This window comes from Cucumis sativus, chromosome 7 (genome assembly GCF_000004075.3).
Source record: "Cucumis sativus cultivar 9930 chromosome 7, Cucumber_9930_V3, whole genome shotgun sequence".
Taxonomy (NCBI): domain Eukaryota; kingdom Viridiplantae; phylum Streptophyta; class Magnoliopsida; order Cucurbitales; family Cucurbitaceae; genus Cucumis; species Cucumis sativus.
The window spans coordinates 2,666,271-2,684,155 of NC_026661.2; the positions used below are offsets into that span (position 1 = coordinate 2,666,271).

Here is a 17,885-nt window from a genome sequence, read left to right on the forward strand (position 1 = left end):
TAATTGAAACTCAGTTACCGCCAGAAAAGGATATCGAGAAAGGAAATTATATATTGCAGGAAGATGGACTGAAGTACTATTCCTTAAAAACAAATCGTGGTCTAACTAGATAACATTGTTAAACAAAGGAGCATTGAGAAATGGAAATATATGTAAGCCAATTAAATCAGGAGAGGAATTAAACATAGTTGACGATTAGCTACTTTGATCAAAGTATATTAAGGGATCAAAAATCAGGTTGCAGGAAGATGCAATGAAAATTTTCCTTAAAAACAATACGTGGCATGATTAACTAACATTATTATAAGAGAGAAAGAAAAGGAACATAAGCAAAGGCATTAAAGCAAGAGAGTAATTATCAGCATGGTTAACGTCTGGCTATTAACTACTGTCATAAAAGGATTTTAAGAGATGATAGTGCAGGAAGTTACAATAAAAATTGTCATTAAATACAACTAGTGGCCTAACTAGCTAAGAATGTCAAACAAATGAGCAATAAGAAATGGAAATGCATGCAAGGCAATAACAGCAGGAGAGGAAATAAACATAGTTCATGATTAACTAGTGCCATAAAAAGACATAATGGGATGAAACTTCAAAATGAAGGAAGATGCATGAAAATTATCCTTAAAACCCAAAATGTGGCCTAACTAGCTAACATTGTTAAATAAAGGAGCAATGAGAAATGGAAATATAAGCAAGGCAGTTAAAGGAAGAATTATCAAAATCGTTGGCGCCTGAGGATTAAATACTGAGCAGTGTCATAAAAGGAAATTAAGGGATGATGCTGCAGGAATATACAACGAAAATTAACTAGCTAATATTGTCAAACAAAGGAGCGCTAAGAAACAGAAATATATGCAATGCAAATGAAGCAGTACAAGAAAGTATGGCATGGTATATAACTAGTGGGAAATGCCACTCTGAATATCGATTCACCCTATTGTTTTTTCACCAAAAAAAAGAGTAAAAAACACCGAAATGCCAGGAGCAGAATCAGGATCTATCCTGATTAGGATCGGATGAAAAGATCAACCACATCATATTGGTATTAGTAAAACTCAGTATAAATCATACCAGTAAAGAGCAGTAAACCCTCATTAGAAATTGGAATTAGATTATAAGTTAGAAATTAAAGCACCTAGATTTGGTATTTGTTTCTCAATCTATAGACTTTGCAGACTACAAACTCCGGCAACATGAAATAAATATCTTCGAACAATTTATAACATCATCAATATATAATTGAAGGCGTGAATCCTTCCATGGTCAAAAACCCTTGGTCTTGCTCCACATAACGTTAAGGGAAATTTTATAACTATAAAGCAGTTACTGAACAAACCAAGTAAACAAGAGAAAACTGACCCGCATTATTGGTGAAATTGCTGGAAGAAGTTTGCAAATGCTTCTAAACCCTTACTTTATAAGTCGAGGACCAAAGTTGACCAGAAGTTCAACATAAGCCCCAAGCATTAAGGTCCAAAATGAGCCCTAGTTTAGAAAAGTCTAATAGAATGGCGTAGATAAGATAAACAAAACTGAAGAATAAAACTGACTTCGGTGTCGTAAACACAATAGATCGAGAATATGATAGATCTTATTATTTAAATCCGATCAAAATCAAGAAAAAAAAATTCACAACACATCGTCAACACTACCTACAAAAGGTATCATGTATTACAGTTATATTTAATTTCATAAAAAAAGACTAGATTCACAAGTTGAAAGTATTCCATAGAAGAAGACTTGTACAGTTCACCCCCCTAACACTTCAATAACCGGATCAGGCGGAGAATCAGGCGTGAGATTAGTAGGGCTAGAAGCGAGGAACCACAAAGACTTGGAGGCCAAAAGTTTCTTCCTCTGCAAAGAGAGAGGACCATACGCCCTCCCAGCAAAGGAAGGAGAAGCATCAACAATGTTGACCTGAAGTAAAGCGGAGTCGATCGGAAGACTGGAAGGAGCGGAGTAGATCTGAGAGACCAAATTAACCCGATTGAATCGAGCGATCATTCGAGAATTCCGAATTTGTGCTAGCGCACCAGGCTTTAGATACTTGTGAAACGTCTCGGATTGAGAGTTTCCCGATCTTCTGGATCTCCGATTCATGATGTGGCAGAGATGGAAGAAGAAGAAGAAGAAGAAGAAGAAGAAGATGGAGATGAAGATGAGAATTGAGGATGAGAGGGAATGGAGAAGGGAGAATGGGGATTTTATGGAGAGAGAGGGAGAGGAGAGGCGGGAAAGGGGTGGAGGGAAAACAAAATAGGAAGAGAGAGAAAGAAATAGAGAAATTATATTTGTTTATTTGTTTAGCGCTTTTGAAAGAGCGGGATAACAAAACAATAAGGAGAGGGGGGAGTGAGTTTTGGTTTTTCTGACCTAGTTTTCATATCATCTTGACACGTGTCCTTGCTTCTCCAAGGGCCTTTCTGATATTTTGCTTTCTTTGCATGCGGGAAAATTACTAAAGATGCCTTTCGCTTTCTATTTCATCCAATAAATGAAAGAGCAAATTTTAGAGACTACTAATTCAAATGCTCTTCTTTCTTTCATATAGGTTTGGTTTCCATAACTTTTTATTATCAAACACTATTTTTACCATCAATTTTGAAACATGCTACCATCATAATATTTGGTAACAAAGTTATTGATTTAATTTAACTTTGAAAATGTGAACGGTAGATTTGTTAAGAATATAAAAAGATCAATACAAAATGTAACGTAGAAGAATGAGCTTGAATTTTAATTTAGTTCATTTAAATTCGTATTTTGTTGGTATATTTGGTTAGATAAGATATTTATTGAACCTTTCAAATTTAATGAGAAATTTTTTCACCGATTATGTGTAACTAGCTATTTAATTGTGGATTTTTCATGTGAAATTAGTCGTTTAATTGTATTTTAACTCTATGGTTGATTTTTCCTAAAAGGAAAATGAGAGAAAATTTTCTTGGAGAATTAAAACTGTCAACTTTTTTATAGTTTGAAAACCTTCATTTTGATCTTAGCAAAAATAACGAATAATTTCATAAGACAAACCATGACGTAGAAAGTAGTGTGATGAAAATGACTTGAAACCTTTCAAAATTAGTGCAAACGCGTACATAAATAGGACTTGTCTAGTAATGTAAAGTAACACTAGTGGGAAACAAATACTTCAAAATAGAACAATATTCCATAGTTCAAAGTTGAATGGTTCACAAAAGGGAATTTTGCTGCTCATATCTTGAATAAAAATACAGGGTCTCAAACGGGCTGTGAATAGTTTCCAACTAGTAAATTAATGTTCGACTCTATCATATTTGAGGAGATCAACTCTTATGTTGGAGTCAACCATTTGGCAATAATCATTCGATTTTTATTTTAGTATATTTTCTTTTCCATGACAATCAATTTAAGATTTTTTTTTCCGTCCATCTTTTCTCCTTCTTTCTCTCAATAAATCTACCATTTCTTCTTTCTATCATCTCTCTCTGTCCCACTCAACAATCTGATTGCATATCTGAAGTTATGCAGGCATATCAAACGGTGATAAGTTTGAGACCAAGTGGTGGCAATGGCGTTGGTGGAAGTAGATTTGTTACACCTTGCTTCGATTCAATACGTGTTTGAAATAAACTAACAAATTTAATTGATATGAGAGTTTGATTGTTTAATAAGTTTTGTTGTGAATGTATTTATTAAAATTACTTAATTAAACGTTCATTCTTGTAAATTATTTTTTTCCACAAATTACATTCTTTAAAATTCTAAAATAAATGTTGAAAATGAAATATTGGATTTAGAATATGAATTTGAAAAAAAAAAAAAAAACTTTCACAACACCACCCACATAATATTTCCCTTAAACACACACCTCTTATCATAACACCATCAATACTCTTCTCCCAAACATATTTTATTATAATAATATCTCTATAAACATTTTTTCTAAACACAACTCATTAGAACACTAGTTTTATCATAACTCAACCATTTCTCCAAATGGGTCCCTAACAGTTTGATGTTAAATGCATATATTTAGTTTGTTTCCTAAAAAGATCAACCAAAATATTGCGATAATGCATATACATCTTTTGTAGGTTAAATGTGAAAAATAGTTCAAAATGATTGATAATCTTTTTTATTTTGGTATGTTTTTGCAAAGAAAAAAAAGAACATTGATGTAACCAAATTGTGACAACATTCCATAAAAGCAAATTGGTGTGCAACAATTGGCTACGACCTAAAACTAATTCCACATTTGATTTTAAAGTTGAAATTAATGGATTTGTTTGTCAAGTTTTATGTCATATAACTCGCATTTTGTAAATGTTAAACTATTATATTACTCGATAAAGTTGTCATTGAAGTACTGTTCAATGAAGTGTTATTGAATAAGATATTTACCAATGATCTAAAAAACTAAAGTTGATTCATACACTATAGTGCGAGTGCTTGTACGTTATGTGAAGACATAAATGTGGGTTGAGTTCAAGTAAATAGTTTAAATGGTCTAATATAGGAATATTGTCGGATGCCTTGTTATGAGGGCACTATAAATGCATCTTGCTTTATGATTAATACGAGCGATGTTCCAAATCGTTCATATAAAAACATGTGAGTGAGACATCCTATGTAAAATAGTTTGCATAAGAATGGACCGTGAAACAATAACCTTTACTTTATAACATCATTTGACTATTTTAAATTACTATTTTAACTTCGATGACCTATGTAACTTTCCCTTAATCCTAAGCTAAATACGAACTCCTGATTGCTTGAGATTATCCTTAGATCTTTATAGACCAGTGATGACATTTCATCACAACACTTGCTCAATAAACCTTCAATTTTATGGGATAAGATGAAGGTAGGTAGTTAAAGATATAGGGCGTAAAATAGTATTTGCTCCTACCTATCTTTAGGGATCGTTTCCTTAAGTGTCGACTCCAGCCTTAAATAAAGGGCCATAAACTCTCATTAGCCTATGAGACATTCGATTTATTGGTTGAACCATACATTAATTGTTCATTAAATAATTGAGTGAGGTTTAAGGGACAAGTAATTTTATTTGTCTATTTATCATTTTGTATGTTTTGAGACGAGAAGGTGATTTTGAAGTTTTGTCGTGGGACCTCGTGTTTTAACTTAAAATTTTAGTTTTTATTTTGATTATTAAATTTATTTTATTTCGTAAAAGTTAAAGGATTGGAAAATTAAGAGAAATACAACAGTATCAATATTAAGAAAAAACGAGGATATCTACATAATATGTTTTTAAATAGGTTAATTTCAAATGTGAATAAAACTTTTGGAAAATTACAAGAAATAACACATTTTTTATTTTCATTTTCAAAAGAAACACGTTCTAAGAAAATTCGTAATTTTATTTTTCTAAGTCAATCTCATCTAATATCGATCACTCACATTTTCTAAAATTATTAAAAAAATTAAACAAATAGATTATTTTGAATTTTCTCCTAGACAATTAGAGATTATGCCATTTTTCATATCTTATCCAATTTTATTTATTTGTTAAAAAAAAATTATTATTTATTTAATTTTATTTGTTCAACAAAATTATTAAAACCTTCCCAAATCTGAAATAATTTTAGCTATTTTTGCCAAATTTCCCAACTTTTTCTTTTTTAAATTATCAATTTTTCCTTTCCTAATTTTTCCTTCTTCAACGTCCCAAAACCCTTTTTTTCACATTACTCCGCCATAACAACCCTATTGTTTCTACTTTTCCTTTCTTTTTTCCTGTTTTCCAAATTCTCGTCCTTCCATAAGATAATTGAATTGATTAAAGAAAGAAAATGAATAACGAAAAAGAAAAATGGTAATTTATAAAAATTAGTAAAAAAGTTAAATAAGATTTGGAGTATTAAAAAAGTAACAAATATTTGTTAATATTTGGCTGTGGATTTGAGAAGCTTTTAATATTTTTTTAAGATAAAAAAATTAAATAAGATTTAGAAAGATTTGAAAAATAGTATAATTGTCTAACCAGATGCACCACAAATCCAAAACAATGGTCGAAATTAACCAAGATCAAAAATAATTTTACTATTTTTATAAATAAAAATAAAAAGTGTACTATTTTATCAATTTTGAGATAGATGTTTACTGGAAGCTTCACTGTTGTAGAGAAACGAAGCCAACTTTAGGCCCACGAGGCGCGAGAAGAGAAAACCAAGTTGAACATCTCAGGCGATGATGATGCCGTTGGAATAAATTGAGGTCTCCTACAGTTTCTTTTCTCTTCTTTAATTTAAAAATAACACCGCAAGTTTAGCGGCGTTCTTTGATTGGAGAACCGCAACTATTCTTTTGCCTTTAGGACACCGTGGTCTCCACATGATTATTAATATAGAATGCAATGTTTGTACAATAAGAGGATACCGTTTTCCAACGCAAATAATGGATTTAGATCTCAAAAAGAATATTTCCTCTTCAAAATAAATAATAATAAGATAATACTAATAGGGACGCTTGTAAAAAATAATTTATATAATTATAATAATAAGATGATTAATTTGATAAACCTCCCATAACTATCTTTATTTTCAATAATTTAAAAGTCATATTTGTAATATAAAAAATATGAAAAATAAAAGTTTCATTGACTATTTTTATCATGTGATGCAATTTTTCATAATAACGGACTCCTAACAAATAAAATAAACAATAATACTAATAAAATATATCATTTAATGAATGATAAAAAGTATAAAAGGTTTCCTTTAGATAAAAAGAGAACGTTTAGTTTGGTATATACATTATTAGATATATGTTTGGTACTGAATTTGTTTTATGTTTTTTAAAACATTTTTTTTCATTTTCAATTTCTTTTACGGTTTAAAAAAAGGAATTATTTGGGTATGACACTTAATTTTAAAAAATAAATAGAAAATAAATGGTTTACTAAAAAGATATTCAGTTTTTACCCAAAAATCAAATTCAGGCCATTACCAATAAGACTTATTTGTTAACCATTCATTTTTTTGTTTTTGAAAATTAAATTTTGCAAAATAAATGTATTGGATCATTAATTAATCTTTTTTAAACAATAAATTTTAAAATGAAAAAATAAGCAAACAAAATATTGTTTCTAAAAGCAGAAAACAAAACCATGGTGAAAACAACATTTTTGTATTTTTTAGCACAGAGTTATGGTTTAAAATTGTTGTTTTTGTTTTTATTCTAATCGTTTGTGGGAATGAGAGTTAAATAAAATAAAATATTTATATTTAAATATATCTAAAATTTAAAATTATATTTATTCAAAAAGATAAAAATACTAATTCACTTTACAACCTGAATTTATAAATATGTTATGAAAATATATTCTAAATGTTGGGAACATGAAATCCATCTTTTTCTGTTGGAATCATTTATTTACAAATCTGTGTTTCCCTATCACTAACCAAACATATGCTACCATTGTTGATGAAAGAAGAACAAAGCTATGATTATATAAAAATAATGGAAGTGTAAATATTTTTTCAAAGAAAAATATATAAATATTCAAATTTTGTTTGTTATTTTTTAAGTAAGCAAGTAAAAAATCTGTTATTTTTCAGAAGTTAGATTCTACTTTTAAAAATTGTCTATGAAATCCGATTATAAACACAAAAAACACAAAAATAAAAATGGTAAAAACTCGTGAGTTGAAGACAATTAATTTAATAATAATTAATAAATCTTAACGTTAGAATATGAATTGATTATATTATAAATAAAAACAAACTTGATTTTTGAAAGTTTGACTTATTTTTTCTTTAATTTACAGGATTCCAATATATGGAGGGATGAATTAATTTTAAAATTTTTGCAAACTTTTAAATATCTGACAAAATATTTTTTTTATCAATACTAGTATTGTAATATAAAATATGGAAACTAGTTAAATAATAATAATTCTACAAACCTAACTTCCACTTATAAATTTATTGATTTTAAAAATAGGGTAGGGAAATTGTGATTCCATTGAAGCTAAATAAAAGAAAAAGAAAAAGGTTAGAAAGTTAATTATAATTAGAAAGGAAAGTGATAATACGTGGCCGAATTAGGTATTTAGAAATCCCAAAATGTGAAAGATTATGGGGAGAACCGTATCCCTCTCAATTACACACACAATTATTCCAAATTTGCCCAAATTGACTCGGCCCTCTTGCGAAACTTCCCCAACTTGACCTTTCCATTTTAAATTATACACAAATTCTTTTTATTCTATGTACCCACCACCTTTTTTCTTATGCTGTTCCCTCCATTCATTTTCATCATTAATTATATTTAATACTATTTTTAGTGAGGTATGTCCATCTTATTCATTTTTTTTTATTTCCATTGATTTCGACCTTAAATTTTATATTTACATTTTATCACTTAACTTATATCAACTAAAAAAACAATGAAAGTACTCAATTCAATCAAAATCTAGAAAATTGAAATAAATATTTCAAGTTTAAGTGGATATAGAATTGAAACCTCTGTATATATTTTCAATACTTAATTCACATATATAAAACTAATCCAATTCAAGCTTGTGTAAACTTAATTAATTTTAAAATATAATCTTAACATTTCTACTCTAAGTTTAATAAATTCACACAATAAATACTGTAAAAGCTCTATAAAATACGTTGAGATTGAAATTATACATTTATAAATATAAAAAGTGTCGGGTATTCTCTAACTATTTATAAATTACTATAGTAATACTATTTGAAATTATTTATTACCATTACTCATTTCATCTCTTTATCCCGATGTTTAGTTTGTTTTTTTCAAACTATAACAACTAATTTAACATTTATTTATACTATTTTTTAGATCAAGCAACATTTTTAATATCATTTAAATAATATATATATATTATATATCTTAATTTTCTAGCATATAGAGAATTATTATTATACTAAGCTTCAAATTAAAGGTAAGATTGATTGGAAGTAAGAAGCAGTAATACGAACTTTAGAAGGAGACAATAATAAAATGAGATTTAAAATAGGACCAAAATGATAATTTGAGTATTTAATTAATGAGAATAGCAAAAAGTCAAAATAAAGAGAAAAATAAAAAAAGGACTGTAATGATCCCGTCATCAAAACGAAGGGTCGTTTTGAAATTGGAGGAGGAACAGAGTGCACCTCAAGGTAGAGGAACACTTCCCTCGTCCCTCTTGGTGGCTCTTAACTTTACCCGCCAGATCAGTTCCAAGAACAAAGTGGCACGCAGCCCTAAGTCTCTCATTCCCTTCCCAATCTCCACACGCCCCTTTCTTCCCCTCCCTGAGAACGACGACCTCCACCATCTCCATTTCTTCTCCCACTTCCAGGCTCCCCATAACTTTCTCCTTATCCTCATCCTGATCGTCATTCATATATAATGGCTTCGGCCTCTGCCTCTGCTCTGCTCAGAGCTTCAAGAGCAAGGTTATTTTCCCCTTCTTTATGCTCCAGACCCTTTCCCTCTGCTTCTTCTCCCAAGCCTTCCTCCCTCTCTTTTGTTTCTACTTATAGATCTCTTTCTGCTTCCTCTGCCTTTCGATCGACTGCTCGCTGGAGCCACGGTGTCGGTTGGCGTTCTCCTCTTAGTCTTCGTGCTCAGATCAGAGCCGTTGCTCCTGCGATTGAACGTCTCCACCGCAAATTCTCTTCCATGGGTATCACCTACAACATTTAGCTCTCTTATTATTATTCCATTTCCTGTCAAATGATCTGTTCTGGATGTTATTGTTTTGTTGCGATGTTTATTGATTGAAATATTATCTGTTGCTACTGTCACTGATGTATGGGAGACTACGAAAATATGATAGAGCGTAGACGTCTGTCTTTCTCTGGTTCTTTTTTTGATCTATATGGTTTCTCGGGGCTTGATGTGTTGTGAGGACAGTGATTTGATGCTGCATATTCGAGACTTAATGTTCTATTTTGTTTTATTTTTCATTTTTCTTACTTTAGTTTTATTGTGATTAAGCATTGTTATGGTTTCAGCTGCTGAAAATCCTTTCAAGGAAAATTTAACGAGTCTTCCTAAGCCTGGCGGTGGAGAATATGGGAAGTATTACAGTCTACCGTCTTTGAATGATCCGAGAATTGGTAACTATTTCGAACTTACTACTGCAGAAGGAAATTTATTTATTAATTTTTTAGAAACAAATTATTGTGTATTCTTTTTGCTTAATGTGAATACTCATTCTGTTTTTACGTTTTTGGTTGGCAGATAAGTTGCCTTACTCCATCAGAATATTACTTGAATCTGCAATTCGGAACTGTGACAATTTCCAAGTGAAAAAGGAAGATGTCGAGAAAATTATTGATTGGGAAAACAGTTCCCCAAAGCAAGTTGAAATTCCTTTCAAACCTGCTCGTGTCCTACTGCAGGTGTGGTTTGGTAGATTCTGAGATTTTCATGGATGGTTTTGTTGTTTTCTGTCATCGTTCTTTTAAAATTGTTCCATCTCTAACATTCCATGATCCCAGGATTTTACCGGGGTACCAGCGGTCGTTGATCTTGCTTGTATGCGAGATGCCATGAACAAACTGGGCAGTGATTCCAACAAAATTAATCCCCTGGTATGTTTTTACTTCTTAAATACCTTTATACTTCCCGTTGGTGGTAAAATGTGAGTTGATTTTGTGGGATCTGAACTAGTTGGTTTAATTCACTGCTTTGACCAATGGTCTCACATCTTATGCAGTAGTTATGATATCCTTTTTTCGAGTTATCAATTCTTTTGTTGTCATTTACATCTGTCATGCAAGTTACTGTTGATATGCTTAAATATCCAAATTTATGATGTCTATGTTTCTTTCGATAAGTTTCTAATTGGAATGAGCGTCTGTTATGTAGGTTCCTGTAGACCTTGTGATTGATCATTCAGTTCAAGTTGATGTAGCTAGATCAGAAAATGCAGTTCAGGCCAATATGGAGCTTGAATTCCAAAGGAACAAGGAAAGATTTGCTTTCCTAAAATGGGGGTCTAATGCATTCCAGAATATGCTGGTTGTTCCTCCTGGGTCTGGTATTGTGCATCAGGTAACCCAATATCTAAAGTGAGCTAGAAGTTTCTGCAGTGTGAAATTTGACTTTTAAGAAGTTGTTCTGTTTCGGCTAACAGGACTATGTTAGTACATCATTTTCTTTTTGGTTAGTATTGAATTTTAAAATTTTACACATGAATGTTGCAGGTCAATTTGGAATATCTTGGAAGAGTGGTTTTCAACACTAGTGGTCTGCTCTACCCTGATAGTGTTGTTGGAACTGATTCTCACACAACAATGATTGATGGTTTGGGGGTTGCTGGTTGGGGTGTTGGAGGTATTGAGGCAGAAGCTGCCATGCTTGGACAGGTTATCAAGTTTTGGTCATTTGTATTCATTTATTGACTTCTATTGATTCAGTACATATATTGCTGTGTTATCTTGAAGGCTTGTGTTGAGTTCTATACTGATGATTGAATTTTATAATTGATAGCCAATGAGCATGGTATTGCCTGGTGTTGTTGGGTTCAAGTTATCTGGAAAATTACGAAATGGGGTCACTGCTACTGACTTGGTTTTGACTGTGACACAAATGCTGAGGAAGCATGGTGTTGTTGGCAAATTTGTTGAGTTCTATGGTAATTACAACTTATACATTATCAATGAGCTGTTTTTGACGTAGTTTTACTTTTCAGCTGATAGTGTTTGTATGCGGATGTGATTGTAGGGGATGGCATGGAGGAACTATCTTTAGCTGACCGGGCTACAATTGCAAATATGTCTCCTGAGTATGGTGCAACTATGGGGTTCTTTCCAGTGGATCATGTTACCTTGCAATATCTCAAGTTAACTGGAAGAAGTGATGAAACTGTGGGTGTTATGTTAGTGCATTGATAAATAAGTTGTATAGAATAGTGAAATCCTGTATAACTTGTTTTTTTCCTGACCATAGGTGTCGATGATCGAAGCTTACCTCCGGGCAAATAAAATGTTTGTTGACTATAATGAGGTAAAATCATACATAGTAGTTTTCTTATTTCTTTTATGAGTGCTTACCTCCTGGTCATCTGATTTTTATATGTAGCAGTAGTCGTTTTCTTATGTTTGGTCGGTTCTTATTGTTCAGCCCCAACAAGAAAGAGTTTATTCATCTTACCTACAATTGGACCTTGCGGATGTTGAGCCATGCATTTCAGGACCAAAAAGGTGTGTGGATCTTGGTCAATATCTTCTTTGCCCGTCATGTCTAGGTTCCTAAAAGCAGGTTTTAATGTTTTAGACCTGAACCTTTCATTGAGTATTATAGTTTCTGATGTTACATCTTATATGTCACAGACCTCATGATCGTGTGCCTTTGAAGGAGATGAAGTCTGATTGGCATGCCTGCCTTGATAACAAAGTTGGGTTTAAGGTATGTGTATTACTCTTGCTATCGCATATGGTGTGACTAAAATATTTATTATAGCATTTTTTTTAAAGAGAAATTGACAAGAGTCTTAACATTTTTTTTTTTCATTCTATAAATATTTTCAATTCTTGTTTCAATTGAAGGGATTTGCTATACCAAAAGAAGCACAAGATAAAGTGGCGAAGTTTTCATTTCACGGACAGCCAGCTGAGCTTAAACATGGTAGCGTTGTTATTGCAGCCATAACAAGTTGTACCAACACGTCAAACCCTAGTGTTATGTTAGGGGCTGCTCTTGTAGCGAAAAAAGCTTGTGAACTTGGTTTACAGGTACTCATGGGCAAGGGAGTTCAATTAATTTAAGAGACCCCTCTTGTTTCCCTTCCTTTTCCAGTCTTAGCATGTTAATTATACCTTCTAAATGTTACACCAGGTCAAGCCATGGGTGAAAACAAGTCTTGCACCGGGCTCGGGAGTTGTGACAAAATACTTGCTGAAGAGGTAATTGATTATCAAACCTAGTTCATCACAATCATCTAGTCTCGTAACATTCTCATTTCATGGCTTCTTTCTTTTCTTTTGAAATATTTGAAGAACAATTGAAAACATTTAATAATTGTTTTTTCCCTTTTTGTTTCAAAAGATATTCATAATTGTCAATTTTTTATGATGATATCTACTCTGCCTTTTATAAATAAAATAATGAAAAGAACTATTAAAGGGGTATATTGCCTATTTAGATATCAATGAAAACACATTTTTTTAATTAACAAAATCAAGGATAAACAATCTTTTAGCTTCTTTCATTTAAAAAGGATAAAATCATTGGCATTTTTCTTATCTAAAAAATTTCCTTTCTTTTGTTTCCTTGTATTTGATTGATGCAGTGGACTACAGCCATATCTAAATCAGCAGGGCTTCAATATAGTTGGCTATGGCTGTACAACCTGTATTGGGAATTCTGGGGATTTGGATGAATCAGTATCTGCTGCTATATCTGAGAACGGTAATTTTAGAATACGATACACTAGTAGATCTTGTAATCAGGGAACGTGGTTGCTTTATGAAACGGGCTGACTTTACTCATTGGATAAGATTCAACAAGTATTCTGTTTCGTTTTCACCTTCTTAATTCTAATTTTCGTAAGGATTTTTTGCAGATATTGTTGCAGCTGCTGTGCTCTCTGGAAACCGGAATTTTGAGGGTCGTGTTCATCCCCTGACCAGAGCAAACTACCTTGCTTCACCTCCCTTGGTGGTAGCTTATGCCTTAGCTGGCACGGTATGCATGGCAGTTTCTTTATTTATTATTGCAAGAGTCTAATAATAGTAGTAGTAGTAGTAGTAAAAAAGCCCCCGTATTATTATTATTATTTTATTTTTATTACAATTTGTATTATATTTATTATTATACACACTCTCACACTCTTGCAACTTTTACAAGCAATTCCAAATAGACGATGTTCTTTTAACCTCCCTGGGAACTGATTTGGGTGATGTATAGTGTCTTGATGGTTCAACACTTAATGTTGGCAAATATACATTTTCTTGGGTAAGAACTTTAGGGTTTGGGGTTTTTGTGAGCTACTTTCTCAAAGTTGCTGAAAAATTATTGAGTTAAATTGTGTCACAAGCTACTATAAAAGGATCATATTTTGCAATAATTTTGTGAAAATCTTGAATTATGTGGCTCTAACCTGGTTCTATTTTGTCAAACATGAAATAACTTGAATGAATTTTCCAGGTTGATATTGACTTTGAGAAGGATCCCATTGGAAAAGGGAAGGATGGAAAGGATATCTATTTCAGAGATATCTGGCCTTCTACAGAGGAAATAGCCGAGGTAGATGTTTTTTTTTAAAATTTTGTTGAAGCTCAGTGAAATACGTTTTGGCAGGAATAAGAGATTTAACTGGTTTAAAACATGTATTAGGTTGTTCAATCTAGTGTATTGCCCGACATGTTCAAAAGTACTTATGAATCAATTACAAAAGGAAACCCAATGTGGAACCAACTTTCAGTACCTGATGGCACCCTGTACTCATGGGACCCCAAGTCCACCTATATTCATGAACCACCCTACTTCAAGAATATGACCATGGACCCTCCAGGAGCACATGGCGTTAAGGATGCTTACTGCCTCTTGAACTTTGGAGATAGTATCACTACAGATCACATTTCCCCTGCAGGAAGCATCCACAAGGACAGCCCTGCAGCAAAATACCTTATTGACCGTGGAGTGGATCGCAAGGATTTTAATTCTTATGGAAGTAGGCGAGGCAATGATGAGGTGATGGCAAGGGGTACTTTTGCCAACATCCGCCTTGTTAACAAGCTTTTAAATGGTGAAGTGGGCCCCAAGACCGTTCATATTCCCACCGGAGAGAAACTTTATGTCTTTGATGCAGCAGAAGTAAGTATCTTAGTTTTCACGTCTGCATACTGTTTATTAAATATATAGTATATGCATGCTATTCCGCACTATTTTTCTGTTTTGTTTTCCTTATCACTCTCATAGCGACTGTTCTGTTCCTCCTCTTGCCTTTCCTTTTGTTTTTTAGTGGAGTGAAGAAAACAACAGCAGAGGAATGCTATTGAAAATTTGTTAGCTCTCTATTGTAGGGTATATCATGACGGTCTTTTTTTGTGTTCTACTTTTATTTTCCTAGATGTAAATTTCCTATTGCCCTAGGAAGAAAATAGTTTACGAGCTTGTCATGAGAAGCTGTTGTTCCCATCTCATATGATATCTTTTTTGTTGTTTCGCTTTATAATGTATTTGTCGATTTAGGATTTCTGTACACCATTTTTGATGATGACTTTGTTCTAATCTATTTTCTGTTTTCAGAGATATAAGTCAGCCGGTCAAGACACCATTGTGCTGGCTGGGGCTGAGTATGGAAGTGGAAGCTCTCGGGATTGGGCTGCCAAGGGCCCAATGTTGTTGGTGAGATATAAAGATATTCTATTTTCTAATTCATGCGAAATGGACTTTTCCGTTTTTATTTCTTGCATATTGACGTTGCATTGACTGATCTTCTATACTTAATCTTGCACCAGGGAGTTAAAGCTGTTATTGCGAAAAGCTTTGAGAGAATTCATCGTAGTAACTTGGTGGGAATGGGTATCATTCCACTATGTTTCAAGGCTGGTGAGGATGCCGATTCACTCGGATTGACTGGTCATGAGCGTTACTCAATTGATCTCCCAGACAACATCAGTGAGATAAGGCCTGGCCAAGACGTGTCTGTCACCACTGATTCTGGCAAATCTTTCACCTGTACGGTGCGCTTCGACACTGAGGTAATTCCACATTCTTTTCCTTTCACATCTCTCAGCTCGAAATGTAAGATTCTCGTCTTCCCTGCTCGAAACATATCAAATTGGCTCCTAATTACGAATCCGCTACAGGTGGAGCTGGCCTATTTCAACCATGGAGGTATCCTTCCCTACGTTATTCGAAATCTCATCAAGCAATGAGGAACACGTGTGGTGAAGTTTTCTTGTTTAGCAGCATCAGCCGTAGGGGACTTGGGCGTGAACTCGCCCTTTTCTTATTCCCCATTTTCGTTAATAAGGAAATAGAAAATCCCTGATGGGACTCAATTTTTTTGAATAGAGAGCGATCTATAAGCAGCAGGTTAGCCTGTCTAAGAACTGGCGAGGTTGTATTTATTTCAATTGTAACGATTATTTTCATCTGATAGTATTAATCCTGTCGCTGTTTCATATCTCACCCTCTTTCATTTTAGTATTACTCAATATGGTTGGCAATAGCATCCACATTGTTAGAGATAATAAAAATTAATTGAATACGTTTGATCGATTGGGGAGAAGGGGAAGCCATTTCTTTTGGTTCTTTTCTAATGTTCGAAACCCTGAATCCTGAACAGAGCATAATGCAGCTAGCATTACACAAATGAAACTTCTAGCAGAAGAAGAGGCTCTCATGGTTAGTCTTAGATTACAATTTTTTCGGAGACAACCATTGACACGAGTTGTTAACCAACTAAACCAACGACCTCTCCACTATCTAATCAAGAGAGGAGGCTAAATTTGCAATATTATTAACTAATTTGTTCTCTATGTGACGTATTAGTGAGGTTATCAACAAGAATAATATCCTTAAGGAGGATGCTTACGAAGATCAAGATTCCATTATAATCTACCTTTTGGACTCTACCCAGTACCCCCAGCGTCAATCATGGACAGACCTTACAAAATTGCATCCACTTTCGGTATAGCGATGCTTGTGCTTTTGCTACCGAGTTCACCAATCCATAAATTCCTGTTCTATCAACACACTTTCCAGACTCTTGAAAGTTCTTTGGATCCACTCTTTAATTTAAACCCCTTTGTACTAGCCCTTGTAAATTTCATTATTATGTTGGGAATGGAATAGAAGTGGAGTGAATGCTTTGCCGGTGTAAGTATCAAAGTAAATAAGAAACAATCTAACAACTTTCCTATATTAAAAATTAGTTTTAATCTGAACGAACATATCAGCCGACACGGCGATATATACATTAATCATAAATCAAAGGTTTGACATAAATATTTAATATTTATGGATAACTGCAGCATCTTTTATAAATTTTTTTAAAACACAGCAAATGTTCAATATCGATCTATTTTGATTCTTGATTTTAATTATATGATCACTTTTTCAAATGTTTGAAATTTTTTCAAAACCAATAATGAAAAATCCACCCCCTCCCAGAAAAAGTGTGTGCCTATGCATTGTTGAAGTGAACCATAGAATTTTGAGGTTGAGAGGAGGAAGGCAAAAACAATGATGGTTTAAATAACATTACTTCATTTTACCAAAAATGAATTTGATGTGTTCCAAAAGAAATAAAAACAAACTATTTTTTCTTCCAGATGAAAGGATAATCTTTAAATTCAAACATAGAACGCCACCACTTTACTGTTATATTGAAGACTGATTAAATTCACATAAGAAGAAGAACCAATTTGGCAAGATTTATTCTCAAATGTGATCTTCTTCTTCAGTCTTTTCATTTCTTTTAAAGGAAAAGTGACGTGATTGAAAAAACATAATGGTCTTTTTAGTATAAATGAAAGGTTAGAGAACTTCGAATCGAAGACCTATTCTTTTACTGTAATGAGAATAATAATGTCCATGCTAAAAGAAAGAAGATAAAACCACTATAATGTAGTTTTATTGCACTCAAAAGTTAAACAAATGTAGATTCTGTTTGAAATTGTTATTTTTTGAAAAATGTATTTAAATAAGTTTGATTTAAGATAGTTACTATTTTTCAAAATTATAAAATATTTAATTTTAATTTAACTATTAAGTTTTTAAAATAAAAAATTGAATGAGTAATAAAAATAAAATTTTGAATAAAAAAAATTGAATTCTTATAACATATCATTTAGTTACTAAATTTAATTTAATTGGACTTATAAAATACCATTTTAGTAATCAATCTATATCATTAAAAAAAAAAAAAGTATCCACCTCTTTGAATTTATGAG

The 17,885-nt window shown here is 32.5% G+C and overlaps 2 protein-coding genes across 2 annotated transcripts; one reads left to right on the forward strand and one right to left on the reverse strand.

Moving 5' to 3' along the window:
- Positions 1 to 1,566: 1,566 nt before the first annotated feature.
- On the reverse strand, positions 1,567 to 2,273 carry LOC101204134. Its single transcript, XM_004144541.3, has one exon. The coding sequence runs from the start codon at positions 2,107 to 2,109 to the stop codon at positions 1,756 to 1,758; it is 354 nt and encodes a 117-aa protein (XP_004144589.1). The 5' UTR covers positions 2,110 to 2,273; the 3' UTR covers positions 1,567 to 1,755.
- A 6,927-nt stretch (positions 2,274 to 9,200) lies between these two features.
- Positions 9,201 to 16,119, forward strand: LOC101221392 (aconitate hydratase, cytoplasmic). The gene is made up of 20 exons (XM_004144448.3): positions 9,201 to 9,655; positions 9,987 to 10,091; positions 10,216 to 10,376; positions 10,476 to 10,568; positions 10,846 to 11,031; positions 11,184 to 11,345; positions 11,470 to 11,614; positions 11,704 to 11,846; positions 11,929 to 11,985; positions 12,103 to 12,182; positions 12,312 to 12,387; positions 12,528 to 12,713; positions 12,817 to 12,884; positions 13,271 to 13,389; positions 13,544 to 13,665; positions 14,128 to 14,226; positions 14,317 to 14,796; positions 15,232 to 15,330; positions 15,444 to 15,686; positions 15,795 to 16,119. The coding sequence occupies exons 1-20, from the start codon at positions 9,379 to 9,381 to the stop codon at positions 15,861 to 15,863; spliced, it is 2,970 nt and encodes a 989-aa protein (XP_004144496.1). The 5' UTR covers positions 9,201 to 9,378; the 3' UTR covers positions 15,864 to 16,119.
- The last annotated feature ends 1,766 nt before the right edge of the window (positions 16,120 to 17,885 follow it).

Excerpts from the sequence above, each read along its gene's own strand:
- LOC101204134 (XM_004144541.3), bottom strand. The coding sequence starts at position 2,109 with ATGAATCGGAGATCCAGAAGATCGGGAAACTCTCAATCCGAGACGTTT.
- LOC101221392 (XM_004144448.3), top strand. The coding sequence starts at position 9,379 with ATGGCTTCGGCCTCTGCCTCTGCTCTGCTCAGAGCTTCAAGAGCAAGG. Across the intron at positions 11,986-12,102 it reads TGTTTGTTGACTATAATGAG|CCCCAACAAGAAAGAGTTTA; the intron begins GTAAAATCATAC and ends CTTATTGTTCAG. Across the intron at positions 12,183-12,311 it reads TGCATTTCAGGACCAAAAAG|ACCTCATGATCGTGTGCCTT; the intron begins GTGTGTGGATCT and ends TATATGTCACAG.